This window comes from Dendropsophus ebraccatus, chromosome 14 (genome assembly GCF_027789765.1).
Source record: "Dendropsophus ebraccatus isolate aDenEbr1 chromosome 14, aDenEbr1.pat, whole genome shotgun sequence".
NCBI classification, from domain to species: Eukaryota; Metazoa; Chordata; class Amphibia; order Anura; family Hylidae; genus Dendropsophus; species Dendropsophus ebraccatus.
In genome coordinates this window covers 43,043,240-43,061,628 of record NC_091467.1, presented here as the reverse complement: position 1 = coordinate 43,061,628, position 18,389 = coordinate 43,043,240, and the positions used below count along the sequence as shown (strand labels likewise).

Below are 18,389 nucleotides of genomic sequence, written 5' to 3'. Positions count from 1 at the left end.
TATCAAACACAATGTGGATGGTGTATACAGGTGTTACCACTAATGTCTTAATTCTCCTAATTAATATTCCAGGTGAGTAGTCTTAGGAAGGAGACTGAAGGGCAGACTGGCCCGACTGTGCCGGGATTTGAGGAAAGAGAAATTACAGATTAGACAAAGTTTCACTATATCGGTGGTGGTCTGTAACCTAGACAACAAGCTGTCCACAATGGGAGGGAAAGAGCAGCTTATCAGGAGAAGGAGAAATATTTTACTTGATACGCCTTACATGATTAAATATATTAGTTGATAAAAGAATATAGCTCTGTGGTAGCGAAACTGCTTTGAGAGCAATAGAGCCCCCCCCCCCAGTTGTTGTTTTCCTTGTAGATACATCTGTTCTCCGTGTATTTTTTCCTCAGGTATATAATATATGTTGTAAAGAATTCATTAAAAAATGTATTACAATCATTTCTATAAAACTGGTAGTGTCAGCACACCTTATGGCATCACTGCCCAATACAGATGAGACTGGTATATTCAGTATTTTCATAGACTGGATGACATCATCTCCACCTGCCCCTTCTATGTGAGCTGCTGGTAGTGGTGTTCTGTGGACACCTACACAGGTAGTCAGTGTGCCAGTTATATCCCAGACATCCATCAATTTCAAGAACATACAAAACAAGTGTAAGTCCATATGCCTGTCTATCTGTCTATCTATCTATCTATGATCATAATCATTATCTATTAAGCTATCTCTCATCTTTCTATAATCTATTTTCAGTATATATGTCTATTTATCTCTATCATTTATAGATTGGAAACCATCATATTGCTGTGAGACATTGTTCAATAGGTACAAACAAAAGAATAAATGTCCACATGATCTATCTATCTATCTATCTATCTCCTGTCTATCTATCTATCTATCTATCTATCTATCTATCTATCTATCTATCTATCTATCTATCTCCTATCTAATCTATCTATCTATCTATCTACAGTATCTATCTATCTATCTATCTCTCTATCTGCTATCTATCTATCTCTCTATCTCTCTATCTATCTATCTACAGTATCTATCTATCTATCTATCTATCTATCTCCCTATCTATCTCTCTATCTCTCTATCTGCTATCTATCTATCTCTCTATCTGCTATCTAGCTCTCTATCTGCTATCTATTTATCTATCTCCTATCTATCTATCTATCTATCTATCTATCTATCTCCCTATCTATCTCCTATCTATCTATCTATCTATCTCCTATCTATCTATCTCCCTATCTATCTCCTATCTATCTATCTATCTATCTAGCTCTCTATCTGCTATCTATTTATCTATCTATCTATCTATCTATCTATCTATCTATCTATCAATCAATCTTCAGTCGATGTATCATCTATGTATCTGTCTGCCTGTCTATCCATGTTCCATGTGTTCATGTACACCTTATTTTTACTAGATGGAACATTACCTTTGTGTATCTCTCTGTCTTTTCTATTATCTATTTTAGTTGATCTATAATTAATGTATCTGAAGATCTAAGACCTATATATCTATACCTGAGACCTATGTATCTGTCAGTCTGGCAGTATATCTACTGATTGATCTATCAATGTGTTTTCTCCAGAAGACAAAGTGTCTGTCTATTTAACTATTCATTTCCCTCTGTCCACCTTCTCTTTCTGCAGATCAGTAGAGTGACATCTGACCTGTAGCTAGCTGTATACTGCAGCTGTATACCCGTACACAGGGCTCTTGTGCGCTGAGGTTGGGGCAGGGTCCTGGAGCGTTCTAATGTCCTGGGGATGCGGTACCGCCTCTCTCGGTCACGGCTCATAAAGCCGCCTGTGCCGCGCTCCCGCACTTCTCTGCTGTTCAGCACCTGCTCTCCGGACAGCTCCTCATCCTGCCCGTATCTCCCGGTACTGACAGCTCCTTATCCTGCCCGTATCTCCCGGTACTGACAGCTCCTCATCCTGCCCGTATCTCCCGGTACTGACAGCTCCTTATCCTGTCCGTATCTCCCGACACTGACAGCTCCTCATCCTGCCCGTATCTCCAGCACTGACAGCTCCTCATCCTGCCCGTATCTCCAGCACTGACAGCTCCTCATCCTGCCCGTATCTCCCGGTACTGACAGCTCCTTATCCTGCCCGTATCTCCCGGTACTGACAGCTCCTCATCCTGCCCGTATCTCCCGGTACTGACAGCTCCTCATCCTGTCCGTATCTCCCGACACTGACAGCTCCTCATCCTGCCCGTATCTCCCGGCACTGACAGCTCCTCATCCTGCCCGTATCTCCCGACACTGACAGCTCCTCATCCTGCCCGTATCTCCCGGCACTGACAGCTCCTCATCCTGTCCGTATCTCCCGACACTGACAGCTCCTCATCCTGCCTGTATCTCCCGGCACTGACAGCTCCTCACCTCCCCGGTATCCGCCAGCACTGACAGCTCCTCACCTCTCCGGTATCTCCGGTAGTGACAGCTCCTCACCTCCCCGGTATCTCCGGTAGTGACAGCTCCTCACCTCCCCGGTATCTCCGGTAGTGACAGCTCCTCACCTCCCCGGTATCTCCGGTAGTGACAGCTCCTCACCTCCCCGGTATCTCCGGTAGTGACAGCTCCTCACCTCCCCGGTATCTCCGGCACTGACAGCTCCTCACCTCCCCGGTATCTCCGGTAGTGACAGCTCCTCACCTCCCCGGTATCTCCGGTAGTGACAGCTCCTCACCTCCTCACCGGTATCTCCGGTAGTGACAGCTCCTCCCCGGTATCCGCCAGCACTGTGCACAGAAGATGCTTCAGAGCAGGGACACTTCTCCTCCGGGCCATGGCGGCATTTCTCCCCCTGTGTGAATGAGCACCTAAGATGAGCACCGTGGATCTCCATCACACCCTCGGAGAACTTCTCCCGTGGAATGTCTCCCTGTTCGGTTACGTGTCCCGGGGCAATGAGAGTGTGTGGGAGTCCCCCCCGTTCTCCAGCAGCGCCCTCCTCTCTGCCCATGAGCCGGGCACCATCGTCCTGGTGGTCATGTACTCTGCCTCCTTCCTGGCCGGCTTAGCAGGTAACATCATGGCGCTGCGGGTGCTGGGGACGCGCAGAAGACGCAGGTGTCGCTTCTCGGGGGTGTCTGGCACCAGGGACCTGCTTGTGAATTTGGCTGTATGTGACATGATGGTCATATGTATCTGTATGCCCATCAATCTGGGCCACCAGCTGCACAATGCCTGGGTGTTTGGCGACTTCTTGTGCAGGGCAGTGCCCTTTGTGCAGGCAGTGTCAGTGTCTGCCAGTGTCCTCACCTTGGCAGTGATCAGTCTGAACAGGTACTACAGTGTGCACAACCCCCTACATGCCAGGACCTTCTTCACCACCAGGAGGATAGCCTATATGATCATGGTGGTGTGGCTCTTCTCTTCTGGCCTCTGTGTGCCATTGCTCTTCATGAACAAGACCCAGAACTTGGTCCTCTTCCCTGGGCAACTGGCTATGGTGGTTTGTACGGAAAGTTGGCCCAGTATAAACATGAAGCTCATCTACAACTTCCTGCTCTTCTGCGCCCTGTATGTCTTCCCCGTTTTATTTAACCTACTCATCTGTTTCCTTACAAGTCGCCGCCTCTGGGGGGCAAGTGACTCGGTCATTGATAATAACAGCTGGTCCATGTCAGGCTCCAGACTAAAGGCTCGCAAAAAAATCGCCAAGATGGTGGTAGCGTTGGTCCTTCTGTTTACCTTGTCCTGGCTGCCCCTCTATGTAGTGGACATCTGGATTGACATCAATATGCCCCATATGCCCTCTGGAGAGGTACTGGGGCATCTCCAACATGACTGGATACTGCAGATGAGGCCCTTCGCTCAGTGGCTTGGCCTCACCAATTCTACCCTTAACCCCTTATGCTATTGTTTTGTGGGCAACCTGTACAGATCGGCGAAACGCTTTCGAAACAGCTATAGAGAAAGGATAGTCTCTATTTTTAACATGTCGCTGACCCAAGCCCCGGGAGACCCTTCGGTACCCAGGTTATTACATTACAAAGGTGCCAGAGAGCAAATGGAGCAGCAACAGAAAAGAGGCAAAATCCGGACAACGTTTCGCCCTCTCACTAAGAACAAGAGCGCTTCCTCAGTCAGAATTTGTGAGCAGAGTCCTGGACTCCTGAAACCTGCACATATCTGAGACCATCAGGACTTCTCTAGTACGCCTCCTCTGTTGAACTCTCCGGGAGTCTATTGATTCTAATGTCATGTGTGTAATGTTAAGCTATGCTGGCACTTATTGATTATGATATAACGTGGCATGTGTGCTAATTACAACGGCCACATGAGCTTACAGAGGCCTGAGGAGCTCCTATCTGACTAGATTGTCTGTTTCTTCATCTGTCATTGGCAGCCTTAAATAAATAGCTACACTATGGAGTCAGGCTGTTTTCTATGGGAGAAGCAAAGGGTTAACTCCATGTCTATAACCGTTCTCGACTAATCACCGTGTAATCTACGTAACCTTTCCTTTCATTACTGGTCTTGATGAGCGGGTTTAAAGGCTTCGGATGATTCTGAGTAAAATTAGCAAATTAAAAAGGGGTCACCTCTGGGTTCAGACGCAAAGATGGCTGGGAGATGTGGTGACTACTGCATGATACAGATTATGCAAATTATGGGGCAAATAATACATGTTCAAGGAATGTTTTTATGGCGGGATGGGTCTGCTTGGTATTGGAGGTATCTACCCTGTATCAAGGGGAAATAGAAGGATCAGGCATGTTAGATTTTAACATATGTACTGCTTTGTTCCCTGGAGAAATAAGCCACTGCCAGGCTGTCATCAGATTATTAACCTCTTCTCAGTGAAAAGATAAGTATGTATTGTACCTATAAATTAATTAAGCTATTGCCACCCTCCGTACTCTATGTTTGGTTCTCCGCACCATCCACCTGCTTAAAGGGAATGGACCATCAGGCACATAAGCTTTAAGTTTTTTACATGAATAGACTGGCACTGGGATGCCGGTTCCGCAGTTCTTTTTTGAATTTCCAGTCTATTCCTAGGCTCTGGCTCGGTCTTAAGCACTGAAGGCGGGCCCCCCCCCCCCCCACCCCCAGTGTGGCGAAACCCCCTCCCCTCTGTAATGCATCTCCATTGATTCTAATGGAGCCGCGTCACAGAGGGGAGTGGAGATCATGACACTGGAGGCAGGCGGGCCCACCTCCGGTGCTTCAGGCCGAGCCGGTGCCTGGGGACAGACCAGCACTGTGCTGCGGTTCAAAAAAGGGCCATGTCACCAGCATCCCCACATTGGCTCCGGTCTAGTCATGTAAAAAACTTAAAGCGATGTACCTGATGGTCCATTCGCTTTAAATGCTGCTCATATGATATATACCTTTAGGGTACAAACCCCCACACCGTATACGCAGCTTATTTACTGCTGTGATACGCAGCAAATACGCAACAAATACGCAACAAATACGCAGCAGATTAGATCTAAATAACTGAACACAGCATCAAATCTGCACCACCAAATCTGCTTCAAATCTGCTGCATTTTTGCTGCGTATCTGCTGTGTATACGGTGTGTGGGTTTGTACCCTTAGAAAACTTATCTGCTCTAAAAAAAGCTTAATTTTATCGATGGTCAGTATCACCTAGGAGAGGTTCAGGGCAAGTTTGGTGCAGTCCCGCTTAGGTTACACCCTCCCCTGCACAAAACCACACAAGTAAGGGAGGTGATGGTATCACTTTAAGGCTGGGTTCACACTGCATTTTTGCAATCCGTTTTTTCATCCGTTTTAAAAAGAAAATTGGCTGAAAAATGGATTACAAAAACGGATGCATTTGTGTGCATCCGTTTTGATCCGTTTTTCCATTGACTTCCATTATAAAAAAACTGATCAAAATAGATCAATTTTTTTTGACGGACACAAAAACGTTTTTTTTTTGTCCGTTAAAAAAAACAGATCTGTTAAACATATGCTAAAAACGCAGTGTGAACTTAGCCTAACTTACACATAGATGGAAAGTATGCTTCGACAACTATATAAATATAAGGCTATGTCACAGAAAGGAATAGCCCCCACCCTGTAGATTACCGACAACTTATGTCATAGTATCCTTAAATATTCTTCAGTTGACAAGGGTAGGGGTACTGTCTGCAATGGTCAGTTATATGGTTACCCCCGTCCCCCAAACACACATGCACCCTTTTCAACTGTGACTTTATCGGTAGGGTAATAGGTTGGACCAGCTGGACCTATGTCTTTTTCAGCCTTACACTAACAGATTATGTGTTACTATGACCTTAATGCTATGGCAGAGCAGAAAGCCTTCACTCTGTCATACCCTGACATTACAGGCAAAAGGACAGAAGATGCCTATAGAATGGACTAGTCTATTCATTGTGGGAATGGGATGAGGTGAGTATCCATGTAATCATTTTTGGTGTCATTTTACCATATGGTACCATATGTCATTTTACCATCTTTTTCTTTCAGATCAACTGGTGTCAGAAAGTTATATAGATTTGTAATTTACTTTTATTAAAAAATCTCAAGTCTTCCCATACTTATTAGCTGCTGTACGTCATGCAGGAAATGTTTTATTTTCTGTCTGACACACTGCTCTCTGTTGACATCTCTGGCCAAGATAGGAACTCGGCCTCGGTTTTCTGCCAGAGATGGCAGCAGAACTCGGCCAGAGATGGCAGCAGAGAGCACTGTGTCAGACTGAAAATAAAACAACATTTCCTGCATGACATACAGCAGCTAATACGTATGGGAAGATTTGAGATTTTTTAAATTACAAATCTATACAACTTTCTGACTCCAATTGATCTGAAAGAAAAAGATTTTCGCTGGACAACCCCTTTAATGTTGCACTGTTATTGTGAGAAAACAATTGGGACACGGTTACTGTGTGAGGGTTTGCCACTGTTGTAAAATTGTACCCTATATCCCCACTAATATAACAGTAAGTTATTCTGTAATATGGAGTTAGAATGTATCTGCAGCACTGCATCCTGACCCATTGGACACGTCACGGAATGTAACTCTTCTGTAATCACAATATGGTCTGCCGAGCCTGTGTAGAGCTGGTATCTATTACTATATGGTAAGAGATGTAACTTGAAGCTGATGGGCCCAAATGCAAAATCTTTCATAGGACTCCTTCAGTATAATGCTTCATTTATAGTATTTGTCTTCTCATATAGGAAGGGGAAAAAACATGCTCCTCCAGGCTCCTGGGCAACTGTGGCCTCTGCACCCCTAGAGCTACACCCCTGTATATGGTTTCTGTATTGGTCCTAGTATAGTGATTTTTCTTTGGCATGGTAGTATAAGTCAGTTACTGTGCTGTGGTACTATATGGCCATGGTGTGGTGGTAATGTGTTACTAGTTTGGAGTTATTATTCCGTATATTTTATGTGAAAATATGTCACTATGTGGTGGTATTATTCACTCACTGTGCAGTGGTACCGTGTGGTCTTGGTGTGGTGGAATTATTTAGTCACTATGCAGTAGTATTGTATGGTCCTGGTGTGGTGGTATTATTTAGTCATTATGCAGTGGTACCATATAGTCTTGGTGTGGTGGTATTATGCAGATGCTTTGCAGTGGTACCATATGGTCCTGGTGTGGTGGTATTATTCAGACACTATGCAGTGGTGCCATGTGGTCCAGGTGTGGTTGTTTTATTAAGTCACTATGTAGTAGTTTTGTATGGTCCTGGTGTGGTGGTATTATTCAGTCACTATGTAGTAGCTTTGTATGGTCCTGGTGTGGTGGTATTATTCAGTCACTATGTAGTAGTTTTGTATGGTCCTGGTGTGGTGGTATTATTCAGTCACTATGCAGTAGTTTTGTATGGTCCTGGTGATGTGGTATTATTCAGTCACTATGCAGTAGCTTTGTATGGTCCTGGTGTGGTGGTATTATTCAGTCACTATGTAGTAGTTTTGTATGGTCCTGGTGTGGTGGTATTATTCAGTCACTATGCAGTAGTTTTGTATGGTCCTGGTGATGTGGTATTATTCAGTCACTATGCAGTAGTTTTGTATGGTCCTGGTGATGTGGTATTATTCAGTCACTATGCAGTAGTTTTGTATGGTCCTGGTGATGTGGTATTATTCAGTCACTATGCAGTAGCTTTGTATGGTCCTGGCGTGGTGGTATTATTCAGTCACTATGTAGTAGTTTTGTATGGTCCTGGTGTGGTGGTATTATTCAGTCACTATGCAGTAGTTTTGTATGGTCCTGGCGTGGTGGTATTATTCAGTCACTATGTAGTAGTTTTGTATGGTCCTGGTGTGGTGGTATTATTCAGTCACTATGCAGTAGTTTTGTATGGTCCTGGTGTGGTGGTATTATTCAGTCACTATGCAGTAGTTTTGTATGGTCCTGGTGATGTGGTATTATTCAGTCACTATGCAGTAGCTTTGTATGGTCCTGGCGTGGTGGTATTATTCAGTCACTATGTAGTAGTTTTGTATGGTCCTGGTGATGTGGTATTATTCAGTCACTATGCAGTAGCTTTGTATGGTCCTGGTGATGTGGTATTATTCAGTCACTATGCAGTAGTTTTGTATGGTCCTGGTGATGTGGTATTATTCAGTCACTATGCAGTAGCTTTGTATGGTCCTGGCGTGGTGGTATTATTCAGTCACTATGTAGTAGTTTTGTATGGTCCTGGTGATGTGGTATTATTCAGTCACTATGCAGTAGCTTTGTATGGTCCTGGTGATGTGGTATTATTCAGTCACTATGCAGTAGTTTTGTATGGTCCTGGTGATGTGGTATTATTCAGTCACTATGCAGTAGTTTTGTATGGTCCTGGTGTGGTGGTATTTTTCAGTCACTATGCAGTAGTTTTGTATGGTCCTGTTGTGGTGTGTATTATTCAGTCACTATGCAGTAATTTTGTATGGTCCTGGTGTGGTGGTATTATGCAGTCACTATGCAGTAGTTTTGTATGGTCCTGGCGTGGTGGTATTATTCAGACACTATGCAGTGGTACCATGTGGTCCTGGTGTGGTTGTTTTATTTAGTCACTATGTAGTAGTTTTGTATGGTCCTGGTGTGGTGGTATTATTCAGTCACTATGCAATGGTACTGTAAAGTCCCAGACTGGAAGTGCTATTTAGTAACTATGCAGTAGTACCATATGGCCCTGGTGTTGTGGTATTATTCAATAACTATGCAGTAGTACCATAGGGTCTTGGCTTGGCGGTGTTGAGAAAGAGGTAGGTTTAGAGTGTACAATACAGTCCAGCCAAGGCTCCATAATAAACTTACCGCATTCCTCTGAGAAAATATTTCATAAGAGTATGGACAAAGGGAACGGTAAGTCAGTTGTCAAGTTCTTAATACTATTTCCAGGAGGGATAACAGAGGAATGATACAATGCAGACTTTGGGGGAAAGAGCATTATTTCATGGGAATGCAAGTATTCCATAAAAAGGTCATGTTAGGAGAGCTGTCAGTCCGTTTGTTATAATGGTAGTTGTAATAATGTAGGATGATCTCCTATACCCATTCTGTAGTCTTTTTATTGGTATTATTAATTTAGAACTTTGTGCAGGCCATTACTGGAGCGGATCTGTCATGTGGGGGCTCTCCGATGCGTCACTTAGAGACAGAAAGTAATAAGGTGAAAGAACTTGTTTCCTTCCATAGCGTATAACTGCTTATTGGAAATATTAAAATGAGCAAAGCAAGTCTATGAGGAACAGCTATTTCCTTGATGAATCTCGGCGCCTGATGTCTTAAGCACTCCGGTAATTCGGTTTTCTCAGCAACGCTTGTGTTATTTTATGCAATGCAAATGGTCTGGTTACATCAGAAAAGCCCATTTATTTACAGCTAACATTCAATCTAGGCTGGTACTTTCCTATGACATAGCTATAAATACTATACCACATACATCACAAATAGGTAATGGCGGGGGAACTTGTATAGACAGCAATTACTTCTCGCAGATCTTAGTCATGATATCCATAGAAATATAAGAATCAAGACAGTACTGGAGATCCACAATGGAAACATTTGCATTACATTGGTGTGATTAAGACAAGGAGAATTCCATTTCCAATGTCTAAAAAAAAATGCATAAAATAACACAAAGTCATTGTAGGCATAACTACATGTAAAATCTAAATGACTCACTGTACCAGACAAATAGCTTTAACCATATCAGTTCCATATCTGCATGTTTTCCTTTATAAAGCAGTGGCTTAAAATAAAAGTTAAAACGACACTGTACCCACAATCTGACCCCCCCCCCCCCCCAAACCACTTGTACCTTCAGATAGCTGCTTTTAATCCAAGATCTGTCCTGGGGTCCGTTCGGCAGGTGATGCAGTTATTGTCCTAAAAAACAACTTTTAAACTTGCAGCCCGGGCCAAACGGGAGTATCCGTGCCCTAACTTTGCACCACCCCTCCATCCCACCCCCTCCCTCTGCTCCACCCTCCTTATCATTAGGAATGCCACTGGAACATTTTCTCCATGCTGAACGTTGCACAGCTGCTTAACGATCCAGGCCATGTGCCGGGCTGACACAAGTGAGGAATAGGAGGCAATCTGCCTGGAGCATTCCTAATGATGAAGAGGGTGGGAAGGAGGGACGGAGGGTGGTGCAAAGTTAGGGCACAGATACTCCCGTTTGGCACGAGCATCAAGTTTAAAAGTTTTTTCGGACAATAATTGCATCACCTGCCGAACAGACCCCAGGACAGATCTTCTATTAAAAGCAGCTACTCGAAGGTACAAGTTGTTTGGGGGGTCAGATTGTGGGTATAGAGTCACTTTAAAGAGAACCTATCAGGTCCCTATGGCCGGGATGGGGAACCTTCGGCCCTCCAGCTGTTGCAAAACTACAATTCCCATCATGCCTGGACAGCCAAAGCTTTAGCTAGGGTCTCACAAACTGGTTCCTAGACTGGACAGGACAGAAATCTGACTCTGGTTTGCTGAGCTTCTGCAATCCAGCAGAGGGGGGAAAGAAATGTTTGTTTACCGCCGCTGTGACTGTATTTTCCAGTCATTGGGAGCAGTTCCAGTCATGATGCCACACCCCCTTGCGCCCAGACAGTGGTGATTGACAGCCAGAGAGCAAGGGGAAGCCCTACACTCAAACTGTCAATCAGGTCTCATTAGCAGGAGGGGCGTGGCATTGTGACAGTAACCGCCCACCATGACTGGAAAATATCAGTCCTGGTGCCGCCTTGTGGTATTTCAAGGGACCACTGTATATGATATTTTGGAAGGTGCCATATGGTACACCACAGTGCCTGTAGTTCTTCTTCCTTTCAGGCTCACTGTAATGTCTAGAAACTTCCTTAGTCACAAATGATTTGTATAGAATGACAAGGCAGGTCCAGGTGCTGTGGACAACTTCCAGCAAATAAATCTGTGAGATTTTGCTGCCAAATTGCCGAAGGTTTCACGTTAAACTTGGCAATGCCTGCTGATAATCTGCTGTTTCTGCAAAAGACTTAAAAGTGCTGCTATTTCTTTGCAGGATTTGCCTGGTTCAGGTACATTCAGTTCTGATAACCCCATTCACTTGTACTGCACTGAAAATTGCTGCAGAATTCCGATATTACAGTAGGAAGGGGCAGTAGAAATGGAAGGCATATCAATGCTCAGAATGCAGGTTTGCTTGACAATATTCTGTATATGCTGGCCTCAACAGATCAATGCAGTACATACCGTTTGTACTGCATTGATTTGTATGAGCAAAGTTATTGCTTATAGAAATCCTCTAGGGAGATGACAAAAATGTTACAAAAAATAAATAAATAAATAAATATATATTTATATATAAATAAATAAATCCATCCCTTATAGGTTTTATGCTTCAGTCCGCCCACCATCTTTGGACCAATTCTATTTCATCAATATCTATTTCCTCCAGAAATCATTATCTATAAATCCTTCTCTTGTAAAGTCTTTGCCAACACAGTACTGCCTGTCTCTGCTCATATTACACTGAAGGATAGATGTCAGAGGGTTGTTGATAAAGAGTTCCTGTCATTATAAAAAAAAAAAAAGCTTTTGACATGTCCTCAGTCATGTCAAAAGTGATTGATCGCAGTGGGTGGGACAGTAATGCATTGCAATCCTTAGCCAGGTGAAGATTCCGACACTCTCGCTGTCAGAATCTTGGGCCAGCTGGGGAGAGGAGCGCACTGCCTCACTCCCCCCCCTCCCCAGATGTATCTCTGTATCACAGCGGGTCTCAGCATGAAACCCACTAAGATCAATAAAAGAGACATAGGGGGAGATTTATCAAACTAGTGTTAAGTAGCGTTGCCCCTAGCAACCAATCAGCTCCCACCTTTCATTTCCAAAGGAATCTGTGAAGAATGAAAAGTGGAATCTGATTGGTTGCTAGGGGCAAATGAGCCAGCAATACTTTATATCAGTTTGATCTCCTCCATAGGCTATGTTCACAACACAATGTCAAAAATAGAGAAAAGGCATCCCATTTTGATATTTTAAAAAACTTCAGTTTTTGCCGGTATTTAACTGACTGCAATTGCAATGCATTGAAGTCAATGGGAAGACGGACGTCCAATGCACACAATGCATGGAATAACGGAAGTTCTTACCGCGGACGTCAAAATAGTGAACACGATCATTATTTCAGATGCATTTTGCAAACAGCGGACTTTTTTATATTAGTTTTTCAAGCTGTTTTTCTTTGTCACAGTTCTTTCTCCGTTTTTACTATTAAATTCAATAGACTTTTCAATTAAGCCACATCCAAAGGGTAATTAGTAACCCCAAACTAAAATAATGTGCAAACACCAGTCATTGTACTAAGGGGAGGCCAGACAGCTAAATGACGTCCGTTATTTTAGACTCAAAATAACGGACGTCATTTTAAATGGAGCTGAAAAAAATGTTGTGTGAACATAGCCATAGGCTGTATCCATGTTTTCCAGGACTTCCTATGGCTGCATCCAACTTCTTCAGCCACCGGTAATCATGCCGAACCTTTAGACTCATCTCTACAGGTTATTGGGTGCCATTATTTGTCCAGTGTATTAAAATTGTACCATATAGCAGCATATGCACATACATCTTAGAGAAGTCAAAACCTCTCAAAGATATCATTGTGATTTTTATTTTTTTCAGAAAGCTAAGCAAACTGTAAGAGTAATGTTTCTATATCTGCAATAACTCCTACTTACAGCTACGTGTTATAAGCTTTGGCAAAAACTTTGATAGAGAAATTAGAGTTAAAGTCAGTTCTAATTAAACAAGGTTACAAAATACAGATGGGTGAATATGACCCGCTTCTAGCCAGATGGTCCTTAGTCATAGACTGTGCTCATTTAAGCAGTTACATGCAAATTATGCGGGGTCTGTATACGATGTGTTCAAGTAGATGGCAAAAAAAACACAGGGTACGGGTATTATTCCAATGTTGGCAAACAAAGGCTGCTCATGGATAAAATACTGTGGAGCATTATCAACCCAAGGTCACCTCCATTATAGCCGAATGCATAAATATGGACAGATAGCGGAAGATCATTCTGCAGATCTGAACAGGATTTAGCAGCAATAACTTTTAAATTTAAAATTAGCTAACAGACCTCCATGAACAAGTAATGTGCAGGCTGGAGGACACCTAGGAAATGGTGACCACAATATTATACATTTCCCCATGTTTTCCGATATCTAAACCCTTAAGGAAGAAGCCAGTTTGGGCCTTAAAGGGGTTAAAGGAGGAAAATGCTTAATTAGCCATGCTGGGGACCGGAAAGTATACATTACTGAATACTGACACGTACCCACAGCCCCTGTAGCATGCCTAATTATGCATTTTCCCGGACAATCCCTTTAAGGCTTATTTATTGCAAATCTAACCTGTCTCATTTTATGTGGTCATAACTTTGTGATGTTTTTCCATGACATCACTGATTACATCATCAATGACAGCACCAACACCATCCCTGATGACTTAACAAAAAAATAGAAAGTCCCAACAGCACCTAGGAACCAAGCCCAATAAGGCCATGTAAGTGGTGGATGAATGCCGGAAAGCCTACAATCCCAAGGCAAATAAACTTGAGGAGAGAGTCCAGCAGCATCTGTAGAATGATAAGATTAGGAACAGCAATGCAATGTTTCGACCCTGTGGGTCTTTGTAAAGCATACAATAAGATAAACAGTGCAGCGTTATACATATATTGTATCAAACCATAACCAATAGGGATCATTGAGTACTGCGTACAGTTTTGGGCACCTGTATATAAGAAAGACGTGGCTGAACTGGAGCAGAAGAGCAACAAAGTTCATTAAGGGAATGAGTGGGTTACAGAACCAAGAAAGATAATCAAGCTTGGTGTTATTTAGTTTAGAAAAAAGACATCTTGTGGGGGTGGAATCTGATCACAATGTACAAATATATGAATGGACAGTACAGAGATCTTTGTAGTGATCTTTTTACTAGGCCTGTAACCAAGACAAGGGGGCATCCTCTACGTCTAGAGGAAAGGTTTTACCATCAGCACAGATGGGGATGCTTTACTGTAAGAACAGTGACACTATGGAACTCTCTCCACATGATGTCATAGCTTGAATAAGTTAAAGGGAGTCATGGATGCTTTTCTTGAAAAATATAATATTACAAGAAGATCTCACCTGATAGGACACTGATCTAGGGATTATTTCGATTGACATATTGGAGTTGGAAAGGGATTCCAACTGCCTCATGAGGGTTTCAGCTTTAGGCTATGTTCACGCTACGTAAGTTTCGTATTAATCATGGCCGTTGTTGCTGAATTGCAACAAAGGCTGTGATTAATTTGGGACTTACATAGTGCTGCCGTATATGGAAGAATGGGCGAGTGTATACACATAGGGGGATATTTATTAAGGCCGGCGTTTTCTGCGTCCCCACAGCTCCCACAGTAGGCGGATTTATGTAGAGGTGCACTGCCTCTACATAAATCCCATGCGCACCAGTGTGTGCATCGAGGAAACCTACGCCAGCTCAGAGCTGGCGTAGGTTTCCTGATCACTTTTTCACCATAGAGGAGGATAATATAATATTACAGAGAGATTTGGAGAAGCTAGAGGCTTGGGCAGATAAATGGCAAATGAAGTTTAATGTGGATAAATGTAAGGTTATGCATTTGGGCCATAGAAATAATAAGTACAGTTATGTGCTAAATAATAAAATACTGGGTAAAACTGCTTCCGAAAAGGACCTGGGGGTATTGGTGGACAGTAAACTCATCTTTAGTGATCAGTGCCAGGCGGCAGCGGCCAAGGCTAATAAAATAATGGGATGCATCAAAAGAGGCATAGATGCTAAAGACTAGAACATAGTTTTGCCCCTTTATAAATCACTGGTCAGACAACATATGGAATACTGTGTACAGTTTTGGGCACCGGTATATAAGAAGGACACAGCTGAACTAGAGTGGGTAGAGAGGAGGGCGACCATGGTCATTAAGGGAATAGGTGGGTTACAGTACTAGGACAAGTTATCAAGCTTGGGGTTATTTAGTTTAGAAAAGGCGTCTTAGGGGCGAGCTAAATATATGAATGGACAGTACAGAGATCTTTGTAGTGATCTTTTTACACCTAGTCATCCTTTGCGTCTTGAGGAAAGAAGGTTTTACCATCATCATCAGACGAAGATTCTTTACTGTAAGTGCACAAGTGCAAGTACCACATGATGTTGTCATCACTGGGGTTCAAGGGAGGCCTGGATGCTTTTCTTGAAAAATATAATATTAAAAGTTATGGGTTTAAAATTTCATGTGTTAGGACATTGATCTAGGGATTTCTTCCAATTGCCATATTGGAGTCAGGAAGGAATTTTCTCCCTGAGGGGCAATTGCAATCTGCCTCATGAGGAAAAAGCCCTGAGGGTGCCCACCCCAGCCTGAGCCCACCACCCACACAAGCATCGGCTTGTGCATTCTAGACTGCTACCTGCTCCTGGGGCCGGTGGTATCCCGTCACTCGCCGCAGCAACTCCAAAGACCTCAGCACTTTGCAGGTCAGGTCCGCCAGCGAGCCTCCTGCCGGTTACAACAAGGCTATGGGATCCGGTGATCCCACCTCGCAGTGTGTCGCTGTGGAGAGAGATAAGCAGGGAGCTGCAGAAACCAGCGGGGGGTCCATGTCGCAGGAGACATGCGTTATTTACCCTCCAGGAGGGAGATGTGTGATCACATAATTGGCCTGTGTGGCTGAACCCCCGCCCCAAGTAAAACATGGTCTGCCTCCATGGTAGCTGCTGCTCACAGCACCCACTGGCACTGCCAGTCTCTCTTGTGGCTGGAGGCAGCATTGCACCTCCAGCCACAAGAGGGCGTTCTGTTGACCCAGCTCCCTGGTGCACCAGTGACATCAATCCTTCACTGGGGATCCCGGAGAGCAGAACACAGCGGGATCATGCAAGTATGTGCATGTGGAGGGGTTTAGGATTCATGGGGCCCCATACAATTTCTTGCTTGGGGCCCCATGAATCCCTTCTCTCCTCTTTTCTTTCCTCTAATTTAATTTTTTTCTACGTTCTTTTCCTACTTTATTATTATACACTTATATCATATATAGGCTCCTTGGAGAGTCTCTGGGTTATGGGTCTTTCAGTATTGTTAATGTATTTCAAATGTTTTGGGCTTTCCTTACTGTATTTACAACCCTGTAAACTTGTAAAATAAAAATTGCTATTGGCTGCATTCACACAGGGCAAAATTGCATGAGAAACACAACAAAAAATACTATGTTAAACAGGGCGGGTAATAATAAATTTATAAGGGCCACATGACTGAGGCGTGTTAAGGCTCTGCAAATAAGCCCTGATCTCACTGATTGGGCCCCAAGACATTACAAGACTGGGACCAATCACTGCTGCCCCTAACCAATATCATTGTTGCCCATAGCAACCAATTACAGCTCAGCCTTCAGTGCACATATTGCTCTGGTAAAGTGAACGCTCATCTGTGATTGGTTGCAATAGACAGGCAATGAAGAGAATCTTACTATACAATAGCACCATATACTGTATATGTAAATCTGTAAAATGTAGATATGATGATACTGTGTGAGTGTTGGGGGCGGCCAGGGGATTGATGATACTGTATATGTGTGAGGTTCCCGATACTGAGGGGGGGGGGGGTGCCAGGGCGGTGATGATTATACTGAGGTAGCTGCCAGGACGGTGATGATACTGTGTGTGTGGGGGGTGGCTATCAGTGGGGTGATGATGGTGTGGGGAGCTCCCGGGGGAACGATGTGCTGATACTGTGGGTACTGATAGTGTGTAGTGTGGGCTCCCAGAGGGACACTGACACTGTGGGTACCTCCCAGGGGGAGCCGACAGTGTGTAGGTGGGCTGCCGAGACTGTGGGTGGCTCCCAGAGGGGTGATGATAGTGTGTGTTTTGGGGGGGCTACCAGGGAGGTAGTTATACTGTGGGAGGCTGCGAAGGAGGTACTGATACTGTGGGGGCTCTTATACTGTCCCCTAGGGCATGAGGTGTAGCCCTTTAACGGAGGTTCCCATAATGTGTCATGTAAATCAACAGTGGAGCACTTTAGAGCAGGTTGGTCATCTCCCATTGAACCTTTCCAGGAGGAAAAGTAAACAAAGACCTTTCATCCATCACAATACTACAGTGAGGGAAAGTGGAAATAACAACCACAACATAAAAGATTTGTCTCTTATATAATAGTAAAATTGTTGCAGCAACAAACATGGAGAATAACGCCTTCATGCTCTCCTGCTGGGAACCACTAGAAATTATATAACCATGTGTTGTCATTGGGATAAAAACAGCCTCAGGCTCCTCTAGTTGTTTACAGATGAAGATACAAAGTCCAGATCAATGACGTCTAACTATATAAAAATGGATCAGACTCCTATACATGTGCTCCAAAGAGATGGACAGTAGGACGGCTCAGGTTATAATGTGCCACCACTCTGAATAATTTATATAACTATATACTTTCTGTTGATGTCACTGTTCTAAAGTCCAGTACATCTAGCATAATATTCCTGAACCCAAACAATTAGCAAACATTCAGCTTGTCGCAAAGGCCCTACTAGGGCTGGGGTGATTTTGGCCCTTAAAGTAAAACTGAGATTATTATTTTTTTTTTTAAACATGCTAAAAGAATGAATAAACACATTTTCATACTAGGGAAACAGCAGAATTGAACAATTTTTATAATCAATATACTGTATATTACCTATTTATATTTATCACCTATCCGCAGAATAAGTGTGAAATGTAGAAGCGGTGAGGGTCTGACCACAGGAGCAACTCACTCACTCACAGGAGCAACCTTACTTTTATCACTGCTGCTTCTGCACATTTCAAGCAGACCAGCAGTGGTGGTAGACAATATTAGCTCATAAATCAGACCCCCCCC

At 43.6% G+C, this 18,389-nt stretch overlaps 1 protein-coding gene across 1 annotated transcript; it reads left to right on the top strand.

Annotated features, from left to right (window-relative positions):
* The first annotated feature begins 2,860 nt into the window (after positions 1 to 2,860).
* LOC138771868 (QRFP-like peptide receptor) lies at positions 2,861 to 4,174 on the top strand. Its single transcript, XM_069951872.1, has one exon. It carries the CDS (start codon positions 2,861 to 2,863, stop codon positions 4,172 to 4,174), a length of 1,314 nt encoding a protein of 437 aa, XP_069807973.1.
* Positions 4,175 to 18,389: the final 14,215 nt, after the last annotated feature.